General features: G+C 43.8%; 1 protein-coding gene across 4 annotated transcripts; it reads left to right on the top strand.

Moving 5' to 3' along the window:
• The first annotated feature begins 279 nt into the window (after positions 1 to 279).
• Positions 280 to 23,418, top strand: LOC118559411 (zinc finger protein 516-like). Of its 4 annotated transcripts, XM_036130131.1 has the most exons (5): positions 281 to 2,412; positions 5,160 to 6,479; positions 10,993 to 11,097; positions 14,070 to 14,140; positions 19,820 to 19,974. In XM_036130131.1, exons 1-5 carry the CDS (start codon positions 660 to 662, stop codon positions 19,877 to 19,879), a joined length of 3,309 nt encoding a protein of 1,102 aa, XP_035986024.1. In that variant the 5' UTR covers positions 281 to 659; the 3' UTR covers positions 19,880 to 19,974. The 4 variants fall into 4 exon arrangements, with proteins under 4 accessions (XP_035986019.1, XP_035986031.1, XP_035986027.1 ...); XM_036130126.1 differs by lacking the exon at positions 14,070 to 14,140 and having other exon boundaries at positions 280 to 2,412; positions 19,820 to 23,418; XM_036130138.1 differs by lacking the exon at positions 10,993 to 11,097 and having other exon boundaries at positions 280 to 2,412.
• Positions 23,419 to 24,877: the final 1,459 nt, after the last annotated feature.

Genomic DNA, 24,877 nt, shown 5'->3' with positions numbered 1-24,877 from the left:
CTTGGTTTTAGTGAGCTGGTCTGCTGTGTCTGGTGTTCATTGGGCATCTGTGGCCTCACCAAAGCAAATCTGTGTTTTAAAGAATGCCTTCGTGAATGTGGCTTTTCCTAACAATTGTCATGTCAAGCCACCTTTTTAAATAATCCTAACATTTACCTGCAGATCTACCCTGCAATCCATTCTTTGATCCAACTGCCTGCATAATAAAATGTCAGGCTGGCATTAAGAACTCTGACGCCACATTGGTGCTGATTTACTAACATTTTCCTCTGCATGTTTCCCCTTTTGTCTCCTTTCTGCTCTACAGGTCCTGTGATGGAAAGCTCACTGTGGCTGAAAATACACGGGAACTAAGGCTGTAGAAGCACGCACAATGAGTACCAAAAGCCTCTGGAATAGCAGAATCTAGGAAAAAAAATCCCCCTAACTGCCAATGACGATCATGAACTAAAAAAAGAAACTGACATGTTGAGTTTTTACTTGAGCAATGAGGTACGCAGTTCATTGACATTATTAGTACCTTGAGGGCTGAGTGCAGAATTCTGACTGACGGGCAGACATAGAAAGACATCCCTAGATGCACTTCTGTAGATAGCACTGGTTTCCAATGCTACTGAGCTTGTGAGCAACCGAGTATACGAGGTGGTTTCATTCGTACCATGAATTCTAGAGACAGCGTAGAGGTCATGGAGACCCAGGAGAAGCTGACCGACAAGAAAGCCACTCCAGGAAAGGAGTTTGAGGGCGACGAGGACAAGATCCCAGAGGCGTACAACTGCAACATCTGCGGGCGCACCTTCCCTTTCCTCAGCTCGCTCTCGCAGCATATGAGACGCCACACGGGCGCGCGCCCTTACAAATGCCCCTACTGCGACCACAGGGCCTCTCAGAAGGGCAACCTTAAAGTCCACATCCGCAGCCACAAACTGGGCACGCTGTCTAGCCACCACTCTGAAGACGAGGAGGGCGGGGCGGAGGAGGAGGAGATGAAAGTCTCTGAGGGTCTCGACGGAGGTACCAGTCCGACCAAGAGCAGCTCTGCCTGTAACAAGATGATCAACGGGGACACCGGCGAGGAAAACCGGAGGAAAATGCCGGCGCGGAGCATGAAACGGGAAAAGTCTGTCAGCAACAAGCGGCCGTACTGCTGCCGCCTGTGTGGGTATGAGGCGCTGCGGGAAGACCAGCTCCTGAGCCACATTGAGAAAGTCCACATAACAGCCGACACAGAGGAGGAGACAGTTCCGGTTAAGGAAGAGGTCGTATCTGAGCCCGATGCCATCCAACCACAAAGCGACGGGACATTCCCCTGCGAGACCTGCGGCCAGGTGTTCAGCCAGGCCTGGTTTCTGAAGTCGCACATGAAGAAACACGCTGGAATCCTTGACCACTGCTGCCGGATATGCGGGAGACGGTTCCGCGAAGCTTGGTTTCTCAAGTCCCACATGAAAACCCACAACTCCAGATCCAGGTCTCGCTCCAAAGCAGAGTCAGCGGAGCCTCCCGCCACTATAAACGACGTAGCCCAGGATCCTGACGTTGTGACGGCTTCTGTCGCATCTGTTTATCAGATGTGCTCCAAATGTGGGAACCTTTTCCCCAGCAAAGAGAGCCTGAGAGCCCACGATAAAGTTCACAGTCCTAACTGTGGAAGAAAATCCCCAATCCACTGCAGGTCCACGGATGATGAGGACTCACCAGCTGCTAAGAGACGTTTCCTCGAATACTTTAGCCTGCAGCGCATTGAGGGGAAGATGCTGGATGAACCGGAGGACACTGAGAAAAGGACTCTTGGTCAAAGAATTCCAGAGCTAGATCCAGTTTGTAGCTACCAGGCTTGGCAATTAGCAACTAAAGGAAGGGTTGTGGAGCCAGTTGAGCCAAGTTACAAAGCGCTGTATGGAGGAGGAAGCATGGAGGATGAAGCGCTTACGGACGCCACGGTGGTTTACGAGAAGGAGAACAGCCGTTATGTCCTGCAAGGCCAGGAGAAACGCAGCTCAGGGAGACGCAGCAGCTCAGGGTTGGGAAGCCACACATCTTCGGGAGACAGGTCGCCAGAGAGCCTCAGCGACTCTGAGTACCGGCCCTCGAGTCGACAGGACAGACGCCGACCGTCCCAGTCACAAGCTTCTTCCTCCAAGGGCAAGGAGTGCTTTGAGTGTGGCAAGATGTTCCGCAGCCGCCATCAGATGGTCGTCCACCAGCGGGTCCACAGAAAGGACGGAGGCAGGGCTCCAGCGGGAGACAAGGAAAGAACCACAAGAGATGAGCAGTGGGGCCCCACCAGTGAACCAGAGTCCGGTTCCCCTAGCAGGCCCAGCACCCCAGGTTATGGAGACTCTCCACCTGCGTCGACGCTTGGAGACCAGGCTTCCGAGATGGGAACCTCCAACTCTGGAGAGATCGCAGGTTAGTTAGCAACTTTTGGATTTTTCTTCCTTTTCCTTTGTAAACAGCAACAATTCTCTACACAGAGGAGGTATAAATATTACCAATAAAATGAAATCTGTGCAATTAGAGATAAAGACAAAGGATTTGCTAATCAGCGTTTGCCTTATGTTATCTTTTCTGCTGCTCTGCAGTAGCTGCTAAAACAGGAACGCACTCTGTCAGCAGTTTTTAGTGGCAGAAAACACTCCAGACCTCATTAAGTCTCCCACTCGATACCTCTTGTCACTCTGATGTAAACAACTGTTGATGAAGAACGCTTGTCTTATCAGCCTCCTTGGAGTGGGAAGTGGAGCCACCGTGTGGCAAACCCTTCAAACTGCGTCTGTATGAGTTACACTGAAGAAAAGACGTGCTGCATGAAAATGCTACCAAACATGCCTCACAGCGTCCAGCCCTGCTGGAGGGTTGGTCGACATGAGTGACAGTGTCATGTAGTTTGATACAGCGGCAGAGTTAACAGCTTCATTCGGCCTTTTCTTTCTGAGGGTGTGTCAAGCATTCCTAAAATGCCAATCATTTCTTCCTCATTCATCTTTTCTGTAACCCAGTGACAAAATAAACAAGGAAAGATGAATGTAAACCGTCCATGAAATATGAACAAGGGATTCTCATGTATGCATAACTTGATAATTAACTTGAAAGTTATTTCCCCCCTTCATCCATCGGCCTAACCTAGGGGTCTGCAACCTGTGGCTCTGGAACCACAAGTAGCTCTTTGGACCTTCCACAGTGGCTCTTAATAACTTTGGCTACAAATTATATTTTTATTATGGTATTTAAGTGTAATAATTATAATAAATGCAGGTTTTAGCAGTTTCTTCTTGAAATAATTGCTTTTAAATTTCACAACAGAACGATGCTAAAAGTGCTAGTAATATTACATTTTCTATTAATATTTTTTCATTATGTTAAAAACTGTGATTTTTTTTTACATCATTATCCACAAATATCAACATCCCGTCCATCCTCTTTTTTTAAACCTCAAAACAGACATAAAAGGGCGTTTCTTTAACAATGACAACATGTTTCCTACAGTAGATCTTTATCAAAAATTATAACTTCTCCTTTTTCAAAAGGCCAGGCAACAGTTGCGGCACTGAAGGAGGGCTGTAGGCAAAATGGCTCTTTAGATTGTAAAGGTTGCAGACCCCTGACCTAAACTGATATAGTATTTGTTAGTAAAGCCAATAGCAGCAAAGAAGGAAGCCAGTCTTCTCTGTTATTCCCAGCTGATGCTGAAGATCAAAAATAGCTGCAACATTTCTTCAGGCCCGATTGAGCTGCGTGCTATTTCAGGTCTTCCTGTCTCAGGAAACTCCCCGTTTCAGATCTGAGTGTGAATACGCTTTTCACTCACTCTTCTGTCTTTTAGCTACTTAAGCATCCTTTCATGTCAATGCTAAAAGAGTATGATGTGAAAGACAGTTGTCAGCAAAAGGGGAAACAATCAGAAGACATGTTTGCACCAAAAAGTGTAGGTAAAAGTAAATAAAAGTGTAGAAAGTTTTTTTTTGGTGTATCTTTGCATGTTTGACAACAGGCATGATGTCCTGATACTTACTATTTTACTATTTTAATACTTACTTAGTTACTCTTGGAGTAATCGTGTAGTTCCAAAAGGAATTTGTTTCTTTACTTTGAGCATGTAGAAAACCATTTTTCCAAATGTGATGCTATGAACGACATCTTGTGGACAATTGAAGGAGCTGCAGCCCAGACTAGCAGGATCTTAAACTATTGTCATTGTTTCCTCTGGGGCAGTTTATATTCATTTGAAGAAAAATAGAGAAATGTTGCTATGAAACTTGCTCATGTTTTTAGGTCATATTTTATTAGCTTGTTCAATGTGAATCGAATGTTTTAATTAACTGCATACAGCATTTGTTGCCTGTGAGCTTTGTAGTTTTTTTGGTGTTGTTTTATAACAGGTCCCTATTGTTATTGTGATCATGGATCCTAATGAGATAATCTGTATAGCTACAGGGTAAATAAAATAAATTTAGATAAAATAGCACAAATTACACACACACTGATGTTTGCAATGCTTTATTTCTGATGATTATGATCATTTTTGCTTTTACAGCTAAAAAAAGAGCCCACACTCCATATAAGTGATGGCAGTTCTGCTGTAAAGTAAATCTGTAGTAGTAATCCTGTTAATAATAATTAAATGACCTTTTGATATAGAATTAATATATAGAAACAACTGGTAGATGTCATAATTAGAGTTCTGAATTAATAATAACAAAGATAACAAAAGTAATGATAATAATAATAATAATAATAATAATACTTATTATTATATTAATGCATTATAATTATATTTATAAATACTAAAAAATGACAACTTCAATAATATTAGTAATAATAAGAACAATAGCAATAACAATAATAACAATTATTGTTATTATTAGTAGTAGTTGTAATATTATAGTGATCAAGAGTCAGACCTATCAACATTCACTCATCACATTACAACAAACCAGCAAACCTGATATATGATTTATGCTTCGAACTGAAAGTCACTTTTAGATCTGAGTTTCTATTGACTTACACTGCCCCCTCGTGGTCATTCTCTAAAATACATCCAGCTAAAATACTGATGAATCTGGAGGATTGTTGCCAGAGTGACTGAGTAGCACACAGTGGTATTCTCAGTCTGCAGTGGCTGCCATTTGTAACAGTCTTTCTCTTTTTCTTCACAGATGAAAAGCCATACATCTGTAGCCTGTGTGACTTTGTCACCACAGAGTCACAGGCCTATATCGCTCACGTTCGTGTCCAACATCCGGCTGCCTCCAAAGACAGACCCAGCCCCGTTCCCAGTCCGAGCTCCAGCTTAGACAGAGACTCCCTCGGCGACTATCCCAAACTCAAGAAAGCTTTTAATCCAGGGCTGAAAGCCTCTTCTGATGCTTACCTCTCTGCTCGTCCCTCTCCATCTGATCCCACCATGATCCCCATGGATTTATGTGTGAGAGCCAAGGGAATCAGGGACATGGCCTCTATAACGTTAGATAGGAAGAACCTCCCAAGCCATAAGTGCTCCTTCTGCTCTCACTCCACTCGCTACCCAGAGGTTCTCTGGATGCATCAGACTGTGGCTCACCGCATCAACAGCAGCAGCTCCAACCTGGCTCCTAAGTGGGCTCTGAAAAACAACTCCAAGAGCTCCAGGGACAGCTCCGCGTCCTTAAAGAGACGCACCGGACCTCCACCTGTCCTGGAGGGGAGGGAATGTCAGCCGCTGCCTCCGCTGATGCGGAGCCATCGCACGCGGCCTCCGACCTGCTCCGCCGAGGTTCCAAAAAAGAGCCGGCAAGCCAGTCTGGCAGCCACGCCATCGTCATCATCTTCCACACCTTGCACGCCATCCATGCGAAGCTCTTCATCTGCATCAGGCAACCAGGCTGGGAGAGTCCCAGCACGGCCAGCCAGCAGTGCCAGCAGCAGCGCCGTCAAACACGCGGAGGACCAGACTCAGCGGGTCAGACCTAAGGTGGACATCTACCCTCGCGTCGGCGCTCAGACGTCTTCCGGCTCCTTGGAGAAGAACGCCGGCAGCCGCTCTCGGCCCCCTGCTCCAGGCCTCAGCTTCTCTGCAGGGTCCAGGATGGCCGACCGATACATGATGCCTCAGGAGGGTCTGGGCTTCGTGCTGTCCAACAAACACAGCTTGGCGGAGTACAACCGAGCCCGGGGCTCGCCCAATCGGCCGCTCCCCAATTCTCAAAGCCACAGTCGTCCGAACCCTTCAAGGCCCGGCGCCATCAACCACTGCTTGCCCACGACGTACAGCTACGCCGTCTCCCAGACACAAGGAGCTGTGGCTCAGACCTCCTCCTCCTCCTCCTCCTCTTCTTCAGCCCCTTCAGAGAGCCGTAGGGAGGTGAAGCAGGAGCCCAGTGCAGAGACACCAGAGATGCCAACTGAGGTCCTAGGCTTCCTCAAGAACTACAGCCCGCACGAGCTGGCTGCTCTCTACCACCGCTGGGGTGCAGCCAACACTCTGATGGACCCGACAGGTAGCAACCAATCTCTATCCACATTTCAATCATGCATTTAAACATTCAGTAAACGGTAATGTTTAGTTAGGAAGAACCAATGCATCCCCGCAGCATAATACTGCCGCCAACGTGTTTCATGGTGGGATGTATGTACATGGTGACTTTGCAATTTGCACGTAGGCCAAAAAATTAAATTTTGGTCTCATCACTGCATCACCTTCCCCCGCGTGGTCGCTGTGTCCACTTCATGGCAAACGTCAAACAGGAATGCTCATGACTCTCCTTCAACAATGGCTTCCTTTGTGCCATTCTTCCATTGTGGAGTGTGTGGATCTCTGCAGCTCCTCCAGAGTTACTGTGGAGGTCTTAGTCAGCTTCCTTGCAAATCATATATCATCTTCCACTTCACACATAATGTAAGTACACCTTCGCATTGCTCCGTCGTCTAAAATCCCCATTAAATGCATCGCAGTGCGTGGAGCTGAAGAAGCCGAACAGGCTTCGGGTTTAAGATGTAAAAGCGCTGCGCGTGGACAGCCATTAGTCTTTTTTTTTAACCGTGAAAGACGTGAGAGAACCTTTTGTTGCTCTCAGGTCTGCGAGGCATGCCCCGGCGCCCGCTCCACTGTCCCAGAAAGCTGTCACAAACTGTTTGGGTCAGGGCGCTCCGCCTGACGAAGAGGCTCGCGCAGACGGGAATGGAGAGCGCAGCGAAAAAAGAGAGAACGGGAGGCAAAAACAGGAGCGGGATGAGACAGAATAATTACCCCACCAGCTGCTTTGGAAATGGTCATTACCGAACATCCGTAATATTTGCCCAGTTCGGGTTGTGTCTCCGAGGTCAAGCGGGGCCGCACAGAGCCAGGGGTCAGAGACAACAGCCCCGGAGCGGACGCGTGACATCGCTGTCACCCGTCCAGGCGCATATCGTCACCATCTGCCTTAGCCCTTTGAGTCACATGCTATAAAGTGACCTTTTTTGAGCAACTGAGTCTTTCTCCTGTTTCCCTCTGTTGTACGTGCCGACGCGCGCGCGTGTGTGTGTGTGTGTGTGTGTGTGTGTGTTGGTGCGCTCGTGTTTTCTGTCCAGCTCTGTCTTGTCTTTCATTAGTGCGTCAGTGAGAAGGGCTGGCGGCCCCGAGTGGAAGTGGAGTAACCAGAGGCCAGCAGTCGGGCTGCCAGAGACACTCTCTTTCACCTCTTCCACCTCTCTGTCCTCCTTGTTCCTGCTGTGCCCCCGCCTCCCCCCCCCCCGCCCCCCCGCCCACACAGAAACATTCATAAACAAGTCGTAGGTGCTGCCCAGGTGTACGTCGGCCTTTATGCACAGGGCGATCCCGGTTCTGCTGTGGTTCTGGACGCATTAAGCGCCACGAAGCCTCGGGATTGTTATCCGTCAGCGGCGGAGGTCGCAGGAGTGTGTGTGTGTGTGTGTGTGTGTGTGTGTGTGTGTGTCGGCTACATCCAGAATGTCGTTAGATGGATGCAGGAAGTTTTAAGATGCCTCGTGCGAATGCTGCCTCTGTTTTGAACATTCAAATGCAGACCGGATATAGGAGTCTAACTTTAGTTGCGTGCTGGTGTTGCGTTTTGTAAATTATTTTTTTCTTTTACAAAACTTCTTACTGTCACACAAAAAAAAGCATCAAAATCTTTTTTTAGAAGGTTCTAAACATACACCTGGAAACTTTCATGCAAAAATATCAAAGCCCTTGTAACTGGATTTTTTTTTTCATGTTACAAATTCAAACAACCTTTTAAGATTTGACTTGTGGCAGATCAACACAAATTTGTGCATGACTGCCAAGTAGAGTAAGAGTGACTGATATTTATGTACATGTGCGTTCTGTGCTGATAACCCTCAATAAATCCAGTGCAACCACTTGCCTTTTTAAATGCTGTCAAATCGGGGGGCGGGGAATCCACCTATATGTAAATTAATTGCGCCTTAGCGAGCAAAACACACCATCAAGACTTAAGCACCCGGCAGGGGGGTCAAGATGGACTTTCAAAGCTGCAAAGAGATTGGTTCTAAAACATCCCAAACTCATCTCAGTTCATCATCTAAAATGGCAAGACTATATATATATATATATATATATATATATATATATATATATATGAGTGTGTGTGTGTATTTGCACTCGACCTATATTTGCTCGGACAAGTGGAAGCTTGAGGCAAATGTTTGGAGCCCTACAAATTGCACATAGCCTCTCTTACTTTGCATTTTGTAAAAAGTTTCTGTCTCAAGTTTCTCCCTCCTTGCTGCTTAAGTCCATTAACATGTCCACGCGATGTCAATGTTATGGTTTGTAAGTGTGCGTAAGCATAAAACGCAGCCAACCATGTGCCTCACCCTCTACCAAACACACGTGCACGCACTCGCTCAGTTCTTGAAACACGTACGCATACCGACACACACACACACACACGCACACCTGACATGTGACACGCGGGCAGCGGAGCGGGCACATCACAGCCGGGGCGTTTTAATTGCCTGTAATTTATGCGGGGTGTGTGTGCATGCGTGTGTGTGTGTGTGTGTGTGTCTGGCTGTCAGCCTCTGAGATGATGCTGTGTGACAGCTGCAGTCCAGCCCCCGGAGCAAGCCGCTCATAATGACACATTAGACATACTAATGATGCCTCGGCGAGTCCACCGCTGATGCTACCTAGCTCCGCTGCACCACCCGGGCTCGCACACACTTTCAGTCCATTACTGACCTTTATGTCTTCATCCAGTTCCTTCAAACGCGGCCGTGTGAAAGCGTCTCCCCGCTTGTAGCAGCATTCGGATCAGTTGCGGGTTAATGGCAGGTTAGCTGAGAATCAAACCTTTGTTGTCCAAAAAGTGCATTCATAAATTCCAGTAAGTATTTTACAGCAGAGTATAGCAAAAGCCTAATTCCCAATATTCTAACACATACAACAAAGTTACACGTTTGATCAAGATTGTACCATTCACGTCTTAAATGAAACTTGGGGATTGACAAAAACTACTTCTGATGATCTGCTGATGATGATTCACATGCCTTGAACTTCTAGACATTTTGTGTTACAGCCGCACACCTCGATGCATTTTAAAGGCATTTTGTGTGACAGACCAGCACAAATTATACAGTTGAAATGTGATGGATTTAAATTCAGTTCAATTCAATTTTATTTATATAGCGCCAATTCATGGAACATGTCATCTCAAAGCACTTTCCAAAGTCAAATGCAATCAGATCTTTTTATAAATTCTTCTTTTTAGAATTTTTATTCTTTTTTTGGGTGGTGGTGTGTGGTGCTGAAATATTTTTTGCCCTGCTTTGTATTTCAGCTCCGCTCAGTCAAGACTTTCTGCTGCAGTTACAGAAGTCTTTCGGGGGATAACTTTAACCAGCTTTCCACGTTAACAAGTCCCAGGCGCCACAGATTCTCCATTGGATTTAGACCTGGACTTTGACTGGTCCATTCTGCACGAATATGCTCAGATCTGTAACAGGGGTCTTCTACTCCAGTCCTCGAGTGTCCTGCAACCTTTACATGTGTCTCTGCTTCAGCACACCTGAGTCAATATAATCAGGTCATTAGCAGGACTCTGGAGAACTCGACTGCAGACAGAGGAGCTAATTTGGCCATTTGATTCAGGTGTGTTGGACCAGGGACACATCTAATAGTTGCAGGACGCCAGACCTCGAGAACGGGAATTAAAGATCCCTGACCCATAACCACCGAAGCTCTGGTTGTATGTTTATAGTACTTTCCTCCTGGAAAGTGAACTTCTGCCCTGGTCTCAACTCTTTAACACGATCGATCCGTCCAACTTGCAACCAGCTCTAACCTGCATGCATGTCCCTGCTGAAGAAAAGCATTTCCACAGCATGACGCTGCCACACCCACGTTTCACCAATGGAATGATGTGTTCAGGGTGATGATGTGCAGTGTTGGCTTTTTTTCCATATGACATGTTGGATTTCCCTCTCATCTTCTGGCTTCCTTTCAGCCATGGATTTCTTTCAGCCTTTCTTTCAGAAAGGTCACATTCTCAGATGGCTTAACGAACAGTTATCTTAACGTCCTGCCAACGGAGCTGTGGAGCTCTGCAGCTCCTCCAAAGGCATCATGGACGTTTCACTGACGACTGCTGTCATTGCTCAGTCTATCAGTTTAGATCGTCGGCAGATGATGTCTTGGCACATTTACTGTTTTGCGATACAGTGCTCCATGTGACGTTGGGAGCTTGTTCTATAAATCAGCCCTGCTTCATATTTCTCCACAACTTTCCCCTGACCCGTCTGCTGCGATACTTGGTCCACGTTCCCGCTTCCTTTTTTCTTCTCGGGTATTTGCTAATTGGTGTTGATGTATCCCATAAAATCCCAGCACTCTGCATCAAAGTATGTGGTTGTAAGTGTGAAATAGTTCACTCTGGATGCACTTCAGGTGACCCTGTGACTTGTTTTTCATTGTTCCTGGTAGCTGTCGATCACAGTGTGTCTGATTGTGCGGTTTGCCCCCTCCTTCCTGTTTGTGTGCGTGATCAGGGATGCTGAGGTCTCTGATGCGGCAGGGGCAGTACTTCTGCCACGAGTGCGGGAAGAGCTTCAGTCAGCCGAGCCACCTGCGCACACACATGAGGTCCCACACAGGTAAGCACAGCCGCGCCGCGTCTCACCCACCATCCGCTCGCTCAAAGGGAAGCAGGAGTACTTCATCAGCGAAACCTTCCTGTGATCTCACTGTTTGTTAGTCATTAAAACAGGATGCTCGTTTTACGGTAACAACAACCCACTTTTCATATTACAGTATAATTAAGGTGTCTCTTCCTGAATAGTTGCTCTTTAAAACTTGTTTCATTTAATGCATTTTATCGAGTCTCCAGTGAACATTTTTACAGTCATGAGGATTCGGTCCCATTTAGGCCCATTCAGTATTTATTATATGCTTACGTCTTTATTAGACTTTTGAGATGCTGAACTTTAAGAAAACGTTGCACCTCCTGGAGCCTAAACGTAACGGCGATATTAAAAAAGTCTGCTATTAAGCTCAGTTATATGAGTTTATGAAGCCATATACAGCAACTAGATGAGGGTTTGGTTGCTAATCAAGTTCCAAAACTAATCACAGTAACAGTGGGAGGAATATTAATGGCCTGCAGGCCCATATGATGTTCTATACATGCGAGAACTCCAGCAACCTGCTTTAAAACTTACGAGCCACTTGTTATTAATGCACTTTTCAAAGTTGCCAGCTCTTTGGCCCCGCCTTCATCAGTCACTCACCTCTGCATGCGCATCGCCACCCGCACAGCTCCATCCACCCACCGACGACATGAGATATGGAGAATATATGCACGGGAATTCACATTCCCCACAATTCTTCATTGTCCTACGGTGCGTCCCGTCCCCACGTTGAGCAAAAATAAATCAAGAGCCGTCTTCTTCTTTTTCTGCCCGGGCTGGGCGTGACAGGCGATCCGTGAATCCTTCCTGCCCTGGGCCGGGCAGCTGTCTCTATTTTTTAAACGGAGACGTGATTCGCCGCAGACACCTGACCTGTGACAAATCGTATACATTATTAATCGCGCGTCAATTAGAGAGATGGAATTGCGCATTCTAATGAAGCGGAACGGCATTTGTCCACGCCAACTTTGGGAACGGATTAGCATGAATCTGAGTGCCACTCACCGCAAACAGCTTGATTTAGACGCCCTGGCTTCTTCCCGCTTCCTACTTTGGTCCTTTTCATTTGTTTGAATTTCTGGATTTTTGTTCTTCATTTTACTTCTTTTCTCTCTTGCCCTGCAAAAAATATTCATAGTCCAGCCACATGTTCACCAGAACCGCAAACGTACCATTAAGGTTTTACGCAATAGACGAATGCAAAGAAGTAGATAATTTTGAGAAATCAAACGGTGTTCCCTTACTCTGTGACCTGTTATTAAAATCCAGTACAACCTTCTGTCTTCATAAATCACCCAATTATTTAATAGTCCACCTGTGCGTAATTTAATCACAGTATTAATCCAGCTCTTCGGAGAAGGCCTCAGAGATTTGTCCAAGGAACACAGCAGACAGGTCAGGACAAAAGTTGCTTAAAGTCTAAAGCAGGGTTAGGTCATGAACCACTCAGAGCTGTGGTCTTAGAAGCCGCCTGAAGGACTCTGGACTAGCTGCAGAGTTGAACTGCTCAGGAGGAACCATCTGTTGACAGGAAAACTCTTAGCTGCACGTTCCACAACTCTAGCCTTTATGGGAGAACAGTAAGAAGACAGCAACCGAGGTAACAAGCCATGTAGAGGACACAACAAGCATGTGGAAGATAACGCTCCAGTCAGATGAGACCTAAAACTGAACCTTTTGGTTTGATCTAACCCCCCCCCAATGACGTTTTGCACTGACACCCTGAACACACCATCTCCATAGGGAAGCACGGTGGTGGCAGCGTCATAGTGTGGAAACAAGGCTGGACTGAGCAATCCTGGAAAAGGAAAAAAAAACCATCTTAGAAGCTGCAAAGGACTAGAGACTGGAGCAGATGTTTAGCTTCCAGCAGAGTTGCAAAGGTTCTGATCAAAACCCAGTCATGCGTTAGAATGGCACAATCAAAGTCCACACCTAACTCTAATGGAGAACTTTGTGGCAAGACTTCAGAAATGCTGCTTAGCAATGTTCTCCATCTAATCCGACTGGTGCGAAGAAAGGCGGCAAATGTTTCAGTCTGTAGACGAGTAAAGCTAGCAGAGACAAAATGAGAGATATTTCAAAGTGTCTGAATACTTTTGCATGGCGCTTCATTCCTTCTACTCTCCTTCCTTCTACGTTTCCTTTGTTTGTGCTCGGTGCACAGCGTCCTTTCCTCCCCTTCCTTCCCTTCCATCTCCCCCTTTTGTTCTCCTTTTCCACCGTTCGGCTGCCTGTTTCCCTACCTCCTCGCGTCTCCCTCCTTCCTCCTCCTCCTCCTCTCTGCTGTCCTGTCATGTCCATCAGCCGGGCCGGCCGTGATCACAGTCGACACGGAGATAAGTAGCTTCTTTATAGAGAGTGTGAATGATATGTGGCACAGCCAGTGATTCTAAGTGACAGAGGCCAAATGGTAAGTGATGCAGTGCTGAGCTTTCCCTGCAGCCCCACCGTAAACACACACACACACACACACACACACACACACACACACACACACACACACACACACACGGCCATGCAGAGGGTCTGTAAACACTCGCATAGGCTGTAATTAATGTTGTCACCTACAGTCGTCTTCAGCGCGGACGTGCACGCGCACAAAAGGCCAGCCACCCCGAGGCCTCGATTAACATGCGTCGCATTAAATCACCCACTTGCCTCCACCAGGTTCCGTCACCGTCTTCATCACAATCGTCATCGTCATCATCATCCCCGTCGTCATCGCCGTCAACTGCCAGGCCCCCCTGTGCTAACGAGGGGCGCTGGTGGCAAAAGGCTGCTGTGTTATGTGGGCGGTGGAGAGGGGAAAAGAAAGACAAATAAATGCTTGTATGGATCTGGTAGAGCATTTAACCAAGTGCCCTCCTCCTTCCTCCCTCCTTCCCCCTCCTCCTCCTCCTCGTCCTCCTCTTCCTCTTTCCTTCTCCCTCTCACAGTTGGGTTTGATTATAACGGACTCCACCGAGGTACTGACGCTCACACCACCGCTTCTGAAGCTCCCAAACAAGTATGTGGCACGACAGCTAATCACCGGGCTCCCTCATGGCTTCTGCATGTCTCTCATTATTGCTGTCTCACCTCATGCCTGCATGTGTGTTTATGTTTGTGTGTGTGTGCGTGTGTGTGTGGCCATTGTGCCGCCTGACATCCTGTGCAGGTTTGCCCTTTTTGCTCTTGTGTGACCATCACACGTGGCGCCCTCTCCGCCTGGCATTAACCCCTGGCATCCTCACATACAGCAGGATCACACCTGGCATTCATATCTGTGTGTCCAGCGCACATATGGAAACAGCCTGCCGTGGTACCAAAAGCTCACTCTGCTCTTTTGCTGTTCATTGAGAAAATATGACCACCTGAAATGTGTTACGTAGCCAGCTCCAGTTTCAGTGGTTTCACTCAGTGATCTCTGCAATACAGCAAAAATAACAACCAGATAACCTCCTCTTGTACCAGGAGAAACACCTCAGTCTCTTATGGATAGACATACATTAGTGTTGTCATTAATTTTATGCATAAAATCTAAACAAAAAATTACACTGTTATTGTAAGTAATATTATTTTTTATTAATGTATTTTCCTTGTCAAATTATTTGTAAACTAAACTAGTGAATGAAAAGCTATGGAGCCTGAAAACCAAACATCATTTATTTAATTTAAAAATCTTAACAAGTTCCCTATAGGTGATACTATTTAAACAAGATATTTAGCCTCAAAGACTCATGCTGCTATTGTGTCTGTAAATAAATTTGTTTAGCTGAACCAATGCTTATAGCATTTTAACATTGCTGACCCCTGCTCTTGCTAAATATTTCTATGCTGCGTGTATAAAATTCAACATACATAAGCATTTTTGCAGTCATCCTAGGTATATATGTCCTCCAAGCACATTTGAACATTTGAATACCTACAGTACAAACGTCTGCCATTTTTTTACCCCGTCAAAACAGGAAGTCACGGATTAGTTCTGAGAAGTTCGTAGACACCCTCATCAAATAAAAACAGTGAAGGATACATTTAAAAAACTGCTTCAGGTACATTTTTTAGGCCTTGTTGATGAGGCACGCCTGTGGCAGAGGTTATTTCGTCAAAAGACAAATTTTTCCCACAAATAATATATACTCAGAATAAAGTTTGAACTGTTCAAATCATTTTGGTATCAGATGGTATTACTGCAATAAAGGATCAATATACAAAGTTTTTTACTGGCCGTCATAGAGCCAGGATTTATTTGTTTAACCTGGCATTGCCTTACTCTAATCCCTAGATACATTTTATTTGGCCAAACTGTGGGTTCTCGTTTTTTAAAAACTCGTTTTTACACATCTTAACTTGGGTTGCCAATGAGACCAGAGGGTGCTGTGGTTCCATAAATCCATCAACTAAGTGATTTTAAGAAAATAATGTTGGGTACACCTCATTTATCTTTTCATTCTTAAAAAGAGCATCACTAACTATAGTGATGTATAACTGGAACTTTTTTAGCTATCTCTTAGGCAATATTCTTTCCTCATGTTTAAAAGCAGCAGAGGAGTGTTGGGATTGTTCCATTCCTGTTCATGCACTCCTATAGGCGCCTATAAGCTTCACAAGAAGGTCACCCAAGACTCCAGAAATATCTGTACTGTACAAATCTATAATCACATATAACCGGGTGGAGTGTAGTTCACTCTATAGGCTGTATTCCTGCACTGAAATCCCAATTATTGTTATTTTTTTTATCTGAGCTGTTGTATTTTTCTGACATTGCTTCGTGTCTTTAACCATTTTATTTGCCTCTCTTGTTAATTGTACTCTTAAAAAATCAGATCAAGCAACTTTTTGACTTTCGTGACTTTTGCCTTAGTCGCCTTAGGTTTGACACAAACTGTGTTTGAATAATTCACTTATTTGCTGTTATAGCGGTGGCCATTGCAAAAAGAAAAAAAGAACAGAAATCACAATTTGGAATATGGCTGTCTTTTGCACTTTTGTACATTTGTGCTTGGGCATCTTGTAAATAGCAGCCAGCAGCAGAGCCACCGGCAGCAGCTCTACCAACGCCGCCCTGCTGTTTTCTCTGTGAGCAGAAAACCATCCACCTGGCAGCAGCTCAGGGATGACGTCACATGCAAAAAAGCCCAATGCATGTGACACAGCATGTCAGTCATTTGAAGTACATTGGTCCTGGAAAAAAATTGACATTTTCATTAATCTATGAATCTCCAGCCCCCGCATGGCCTGGACAGAATGTGAAAAGTGGACATGTCTGGGGAAAAGATGACGTTTGGTCACCTTAATCAACAATCACCTGAGCTGCATTAAGAATGGAATGAGTTTGAGGCGAATTTGCGCCAATAGTCTATAAAAATGTTTTTAAAAATATCGCAGCTGCAATGAACTTAAGGACTAACTAAATCCCAAATCAACTTTTTTGCAGATAAACTGCATAAATTGGGCCTTAAGGGTACTATCTTTATGTTACTGTGCAACTCTTGACATTTACGTGTAACCTTGTTTAATTCTGCAACATTTGGCCTGAGACTGTCTTAGTGCTGACCTCCGTGGGTTGAAACGTGGCAACTGCAGTTGAATTTTCTTTTTAGTTAAAACGGCACAGTTTGGTACATCCCTAAGTGACAGCCTAGCGTTTGGCCAAAAAAGCTTTCCAGTCAGACACGTGGCCCCATGGCGAATCAGGAGTTGTAATTGCGAGCATTGAGAGCATTGCTCGATGACGTTTTTAGCATTTGATACTGCTGATTGTTACTGCTTTGAAGTTAGCCTATGTTAGCAATGATGCTGCTAACATCACTTTACCACTCAGAAAGGGGATCCATTATGTACTCCGCTGCCTCGATGGGTCAACGCTTTGAGCTGGGCTCCACAAAGCCTCCCTCAAACTCCAATGCAGAGGGCGGTGAAAAATCCTCCACCTGTAAAGACCGATCTATGGCCACCAGCATTGCCCTGATCACTCTCCATGTTCCAACATGTCATACTAAGCTAGCTATCACTTTCCCTTGTCCTGACCACCACCCCTCCGGTCATCCCCACACTTGGCCCTGTCCCTCAGGGTCTCTTGGAATCACTCGCTTTGGTGGAATTTTTCTAAATTAGGGTTTATGTTGTTACATCAAGGTTAGTTACACTTTAACATTTTCAGTAAACAATTCTACAAAATGGGAGTTGGCTATACTACTGTTATATCCAAAGAAAGCAAAAATACCCAGAGCTCACCGTCCTGTTTATGATCAAGCTACAGTTAGCACTGCAGAGCAACCAGCTGCAACAGGTAGTGGGAAAAAAATTTGTTAATTGTATCTTTGGGCATGCTTGTTGGCCACCAATGGTCTTCATGATAAAAAAATATATATTCAGCAGTTATATACAAAATGTCTACGTGTTAGCTATTACAAGCCCACCTTTAAAAACATGCACAATGCAAAAGGGATCACACAAGGAGGTCTGCATGTGTATGTGTGCAAGGCATGAGAATGAGCTTCCTGCCAACAAGAATGGTGGAATTCCTGTGCATCAGTTTAGTTTCACACAAACTAAGAATCAGGAAAGAAAATCCGACATAAGCTTTTATGAACTGACTGAAAAAAAGACATTTTAGTCTTTCTTCGGTCATACAGTCTTGGTCCGTAACACATTTTTTTTGAAAAAAACTCAACTTGTTTAGAGGAGTATAAAACTTTAAATGTGAAATTGATTGAAAGATGAGATAAAACTTCTGAAGATTTTCTCTTCTTACTCTTGAGAATGCCAAAATAAGCAAGCTTGTAAGTAAACAGATCATGTTGTAGAAAAGCAGCACGGCGTTAGACATTCTGAAGGTTTTTGGAGTTAGTAATGTAGGTAAAAACCTATGTCAGAAGACTACAGCTGTTCTGCTTTTTGTGCTCACACAGAGCCGGGTTCTAAGCTCCGTCATAATTTATCACACAGATCACACGCAGACTCAGGTTTACCTCGCACTCTGAGTGATGGGAGCAGGCGCAGCAGAGGGGTCCAATTAGATGTACTGTTGACGCTGCTTTACGACGACGATAACCTTTAGCATAATGTAGTGCACTGGTCCCGTCAGCCATGTTTCCTCCCAGGACGATGTCGTTTAGGTTCTAGCTTTCACCTCACGTCTCCGCCTCGCCATTTTTTTCCCCCCATTTCTTTTGTGATTAATTACACCTTTTTTTGTTTTTATCCCTCTGTTTCCGTCTCACCCCCCTTCCCGTATTTCTTTTTTGTTCTGTTGCGTTTCTGATGATGTATGATAACAGCCATATTTTCTTGTTTCTTCTTCAGGGAGAGAGGTGCGGGAGGGGCAGCGGGAGCCATTTGTTTTCCCACTTTGATATTCTTCCATTTATCAAAATGATAATTAGGTGCAATTAAATGGCACTCTCATTTGTTTTGCTCACGTGTGTTGACTTTTTTTCTGCTTTCTTGCAGAGGTGTTTGTGCCATTGTAGGTCAGTCTAATTAGAAGAAAGAGTACAGGGGTGTGTGTGTGTGTGCTTCTCAGTGGGAGGAAGGTGTATCCATTGTCCCCAATGATTGAGAAAAATAGAGAGAAGACAAAAGAACATTTCAACCAGATGTGTTAGTCTGACTCTGCTTGCTTTGAATCTTCTTCTCACTATTACAACTTGCACACTGAAGAGTGTTTCTATACCCACACTGCAAAAACTGGAACTAAAAATAAGTCACATTTTCTGAAAATTTGTGTATCTGTCCTTGGTTTGAGCAGGTAAATAAGGTGATCTGCCAATAGAATAAGATTTTTGAACTTAAATAGGAACAATTCATCTCCATCATCTTATTTCAAGTGTAGAATGTCTAATTATCTTAATTTAGGGGTAAAAATACTCATTCCATTGGCAGATGATCTTATTTACCTGCTCAAATCAAGGACAAAAACACTATGTTTAAGAACATTTTGCTTATTTTTAGATCCGTTTTTGCAGTGCACGATCCAGGGCAATAAATAAATAAATAAATAAGTATATATAGCTTTTAAAACTGCTTACATTTTCCGTTATAGTATTACTACGGTTTGAAGTACTTCTAATTATATGCTGGTCTGACTGCCGTTTTCTCTGGCTGTGAAGAGCATACATATAAGGCTGTTTGCAATGCTGCCCCTTTCCCTCCTGTAGCTGTGCACTGTAGGTCAGCTGGCTGAAAGGAGGCAGCTAAATTTTTTTCTCTGGCTTGTAGAAAATCAGTCCTTCTCTCGGGAAATAGTTACAGTTTCACTAGTAACACTCGGAAAGTCATGCCGTGAAAACCAAAGTAGCCCGTCAGTCCTATTACAGCTTGACATTTGTAAATAAAAGCAATTAGAATTTAGAGTTTTTTTGGTTTGTTTTTTTTTTTTTTTTTTCTTTTCGCTATCATATTGTGAGTCTCATACAGCCAGTCCTGTTCAAGTACAAAAAAAAATGTTTCAATGCCTTTCTGGGAGTGCAAAATCTTTTCCAGCTTCCGGCTGAATGTCGTCCTGTGTGTCTGTTAATGTTAGTCCATGTTCGCTTGTTTGTTTGTTTTTTCCTCCTCTGTGTGAGATGCCACCGCCTCATTCATGATGTAATCACCATCCTTTGTCTTCATGTTACTCTACATTACACACTACTCTTCATATCAAAGTTCTTTTGATCCTTGCTAGCATCTGAGCTGCGGTCTGCTTGTGTTTGTCCTCCAGGGGAAAGGCCATTCTGCTGCCAGCTCTGCCCATACCGAGCCTCTCAGAAAGGGAACCTAAAGACGCACGTCCAGAGCGTCCACCACATGCCTTTTGATAACAGCCAGTATCCCGACGCCAGAAGCTTGCCCCTGAGCCAGGAAGAGCGGAAAGCAGCGGCTGCCAAACACATACCAAACCCACAATGACGCCGACGACAGATTTTACTGTGATTAACGGACTGGCCTTGGGATAGATTGACTCATGGTTGTGGAGGAATGAAGGTTCTTTTGTTTTGTTTTTTTCCTTAATGTTTTTTTCTCCTTTTGTGAAGAGGCCTGCCAAGAAATGTTACATTACGACAAGAGAAGGTGAATCAGAAAAGACGCACTAGTGAAGACTGTTTGTGAGGAAATGAAGACTGAAAAATCAAAGTGTCTTCTCAGCAAGAAAGCTGGACTCACCAAATGTAATCTTGTGCGTCCTTTTGGTCGTCGTTGACATGAAAGCTTGCATCAGTTTAAGGAGTCCTGAGTTTTGTCGGCGTCTGAATTTAGCTTTTCCTTTGGCTTTTGTGTTTGAGGTGTAAACTTGCCAAGTGCAGCCTTAAAGAAAAATGTCAAGCATCTATTAGGAAGGAAAAGTCAACGCGTTTGGAGCTGGTTTAATCAGAAATGGTGGAAGTGCTTGACTACCACTGTTGCCCCTTTAATTAACGCTTTCAGTTTTTGGCTTTGTTGTACAAGACGATGGACCAATCCACGGGAGAAGAGGACGGCCCTTCAGTTCATCCGGATTCTAATTCAGAGGAGGACAAATTGCAACTCGCTTCTCACAACTTCATAGCTCAGTTCAGAGCTGCGGTGGGAGCACCGCTCTGAGGATGCAAAGATGATGACTTGAAAGAGAGGGATGGGACAAGAAAGAAAGAGAGAACGCTAATGGTGATGTGTGCTTAAGTGCTCATTAAAGAAAAAAAAAGATGTGTTTTTAACAGCCAATATAAATGAGCATCCCATTTTTATGGTCATTCAGTTAATGTCCGTTTAAAAGGAAGAGTTTTCCTCCATAACCTGTTCATAAAAGATTTCTGGCGCTAAATTAGACAGATGCTTTAATATAGGAGTGGCAGGAAGTTGTTGGCTCCAGATTTTATTACAACGTGTACACTTGGAAAAAAAAACTTGGTACTAGTGGAAGAAATATCTCCAACAAGATAACGTTAGACTTTTCCACAAAAAAACTAATAAAATAATGGCCATAAGCTACTTTTGCTGAGTTCAAAACAATGTTATTTATTTTTTTAATCTGATGATTACTGCCCTGATCAGTTTGACGAAACACAGTGTTGGTTAACATCTTGGCTAGCAGTCCATTCTGACCTATCCTAATGGGAAAGTGCTTCTGGGAACAAAGTATGAGCCAATGTCAACGTTAATAGCTCTGGCTACATATGCTAACTAATAAACAAGAGGAAGGAGACCGATCTCCAGCTGTTTGTAAAGCCATCAGTAAACTTGGTATTCAGCAACGTTCAAGCAATCAGTGGGTTAATATTGTTAGTTAACAGGTGGTCAGGTTTCAGTTTAACTTATTCATTACTTGGTGCATCTCTAGTTAGAAGCCAGGATTGATATATATTTTTAAAAGCCACAATAATATGGTCATCTTATGCTGTGCTGCAGAACTATAAATTTATATTGCAGAGGGAGTTTTAAACAACACGTAAAATTATCATTCAAACATAAATCAGCTGCACCTTTTCCCATGTTATTTTTAGCCGGGTCTCATTTGTAAAATATTGGAAAACTTTTTTTTTTGTTAGGTATGGAAAAACATGAGAAATGAGCACTTATAAAAGCATGCCAATCCATGACCAGGTACTGAATATTTGAACAGAAAGCCGAACAGACCTCTTCAATGCTGTCAGTCCAGGTCTGTGAATGATGACACGTAGATGTGCATTCTGAGGGCACCGCTGATAGGTCAGTGTAGAGAGCGGCCAGGGGTCAGGAGGTCACATTTCCAGGGACTGTGGGGATAAACACAACGCTTATTTCCTTTGAGTCATAGAGCTGTCACAGCCTTAACAAAGGTTGGTGTGAGATTAGATTTTTACCTTTCCAGACTTTTTTTTTTTTTTTTAACCTCTGTATAGACGTTCTTTGTACTATCCTACCTCCTTTGCAGTGAAAGCCTGTTAAGGTTTATTGAAATGAAACTGAACTAATAGCTTTGCTTGCTTTTTCATCCTTAAAAACAAAAAAAAAACCCCACATGATTCAGGCATGGCTGGATGAAATGTTGACGACAAAACGAGGAAAAGTCAAAGCGAAAGCAGCTCCAGACTTTAAGGGCCGATCCGTCAACCTCCTGGACTTAATCTTCCAAACTGTAAAGCTTACGGAGGAGTGTTGTACTCTTTTTTTTTTTTTTTTTTTTTTTTTACATGCTTGTAGGTCGTTTTTAGCAATGCATACAATGCCATGTGCTTGAATTTGCCTAATTTATACACACGTGTGTGTGTGAGTGCGTGTGTGTGTGTATTTGTGTGTGTGTGCGCGTGTGTATGTGCGTGTGTGTGTATTTGTGGAAGGTGTGGGTAGTTAAAATACTTGAAATGGATCTTCTAGCCTTTGGGGTAGTATAGTACTAATACCAATGTTGTACAGAATTCCCTTTATGATTAACCCCTCAGAGTTTGTACTCCAAAGTGTGACTTAGAAAACTGTAAAGCAGGAATGAGTGTGCGTAAAAAAACACAAAGTGTATATCTGTAACCCACTTTACCAAACCCTTTATAAGCAGCAGTAGAAACCAAATGGCATTACTAGTGCACTTAGACTAAGTTAGCGCTTTAACCTGATTCATTTTGTTTCTCCTCTTCTAGCGAAGGTTTCTTTGAGAATGTCTCTTTTTGTTGGTGCCGGCTTATGAATTCACCGTCATTATTGGTAGAGATGCTTTTTTTTTTTTTTTTGGTTTTCTTAGAATGATTCCAAATATTCCAATGATTTAAAAAAAAAAATAAGAAAAAAGAAAGATTACTCATGTGAGAGCAGTACAGCACAGCTTTTTTTAGTGCATTCACTTGATGAAAAGTTGGATAATGCTAGCTGTTGTCTGAATTGTTATTATTTTAGAGCTTCTTTTCTCTAACTGTAGGATCTGTTCAGTAGCTAGTCAAAGCAGACATCCCAGAGAGACTGGCAGGTGTTTTTCTTTGTTGTTTTTTATGCCTATTATACTGTATTATTTCTGTCTGTATTGCTGTTTTTTTTTTTATTTGTTTTGGTCTAGGATTGATTTACCCTAGAAAAAATTATTATTCCAAAAGTACTTGGTTGAGATCTGTATTTATTATCACTTCTAAAAAAGGATGAGTGGACAGCAGCAAGACAGGAGGATTCATTTTCATTGGATTTTTCCGGGTTGTTTTTTTTTTCTACTGTGTAGTTTTTTTTGTTTTGTTTTATTTTTCAAGCCAGCAAGCCCTCTTGAAAGCTCTACCTCGTCTGAGCCATTCTCAGTTCTGTTACACTTTTGTACATCATTTCAGAAAGACATTTCAGAAAGATGTTACGTCATGTCTACAATAAAAATCAATACACAAAAACGCACCTGTTAGCCTTTTCTTGTCTTTTAATCTGTGACCTTAAAGGAACATATCCAACTTTAAATAATCACACTTCCTGTTTGGAAGCCTCCATGTTGTAGTTCTTGGTTTACTTACATGACTAGGTTATGCCGTGGAGTTGATGGCTACATTTAATAATGGTAATTGGATCAACGTTTATCAATGAGGGGAAATAAATCTTTCTCATATGTATGAAGAATCAATTGTTTTCATGTCATGGAACTTGAAGGGCCAAATGATGAAAATGGATATCTTATTTCAGCTTTTCCCTTTAAGGGGTCACTACAAGGACTAATCTGCCTCCATCTGAGCCGATCCTCTGCAGCTTCCTGTCTCCTCTTTGGTCCTCCTCCAGGACTCTTGGCCCGCAGTTCCAGCCTCTCAGCCTTTGTCTCTTGTGGTTCCTGGGACCCGGAAGTGATCCACAGCTCATACAGTTGTCACAATCCTCCTGTGTTAGGTGTTTGAGTTTTAGTTTCTGATCAGTTTCTTTGCTCTTTTGATATGGCAACTATTTGACGTAGTTTTACCATTGCATAGTAGGTTCTCGGTTCATCCTTATGTACATTTTTGTATTGTTCTGTTAGATACCCTTGCCTGTTTCTCTGTTCTGCTCCTGCTCAGCTCATTGATCTGTTTCTCTCCCTGTGTGTATACTGTTTGTTTCTTTGCTGGAATCTCCTGTGCTACTGCACCATGTCTTGCTTTGTTGTTCTACCTCATGGTCCGTGGCTTGCTCCCTGTTTCCCATGCCGGTCATTTTACTACTTCATCTGTTTGATATTAATACACACTCACCTGTCAGCACTTTGTGTAAAACCCATCCCCAAGATGTCATGATTTAAGTTTTTCTTTGTTTATTTTAGAGTTTTCTTGGATCAGCCTTCGCCTCTCAGCCACTAACCAATCAGCACAGCCTCCCTCCAGCCAACACCTCGCTGTTAATCAGATCCACCTGCTGCCCTAATTAATCAACTCTGTCCACCTGCCTATATATACCTGCCTCAGTCCTCCACTCACTGCCAGAACAGCTCTTCTATCTCTACCTCTACCAGTTCCTGTGTGCTCAGCCAGCTGGACTCTTCTGATAAAAGTTGTATCCTGTATCTGCATGCCGCACAAGTCTGTCTGTTTCCCCGTGAGTTCCAGCCGTTTGCTCTGCCCGTTCTGGTGGTTCCTCCAGTCCACATTGCTTGTTCTGGTCTGTCCCTGCTTGCCTGCCTCACCTGCCATTATTCATCCTTTTCAATAAACTTTTTAAAACGTAACCCTGTGTTTTCCAGTGTCACCCATTACAAAAGAAGACTTGACAGAACTGAAAGTTCCTCCTTTTTTCTTCAATTAAAATAATTTTATTTATACAGAGTCTATTCACAACACATGAAAGAACTTTACATAGTTCCATCAAATCAGAGAGATTGGTGAAAAGTCTTCTCTCTAAG

This window comes from Fundulus heteroclitus, chromosome 3 (genome assembly GCF_011125445.2).
Source record: "Fundulus heteroclitus isolate FHET01 chromosome 3, MU-UCD_Fhet_4.1, whole genome shotgun sequence".
Classification (NCBI taxonomy): Eukaryota; Metazoa; Chordata; class Actinopteri; order Cyprinodontiformes; family Fundulidae; genus Fundulus; species Fundulus heteroclitus.
Note: the sequence above shows the minus strand (reverse complement) of the source record. Positions and strands in the feature narration are given on the sequence as shown.

What these genes read in the sequence shown, in the direction of transcription:
- LOC118559411 (XM_036130126.1), top strand. Translation starts at nt 660, where the DNA reads ATGAATTCTAGAGACAGCGTAGAGGTCATGGAGACCCAGGAGAAGCTG. An exon ending in CACTCTGATGGACCCGACAG is followed by an intron (nt 6,480 to 10,992) that starts GTAGCAACCAAT and finishes GTGCGTGATCAG; the next exon opens with GGATGCTGAGGTCTCTGATG. An exon ending in ACACATGAGGTCCCACACAG is followed by an intron (nt 11,098 to 19,819) that starts GTAAGCACAGCC and finishes TTTGTCCTCCAG; the next exon opens with GGGAAAGGCCATTCTGCTGC.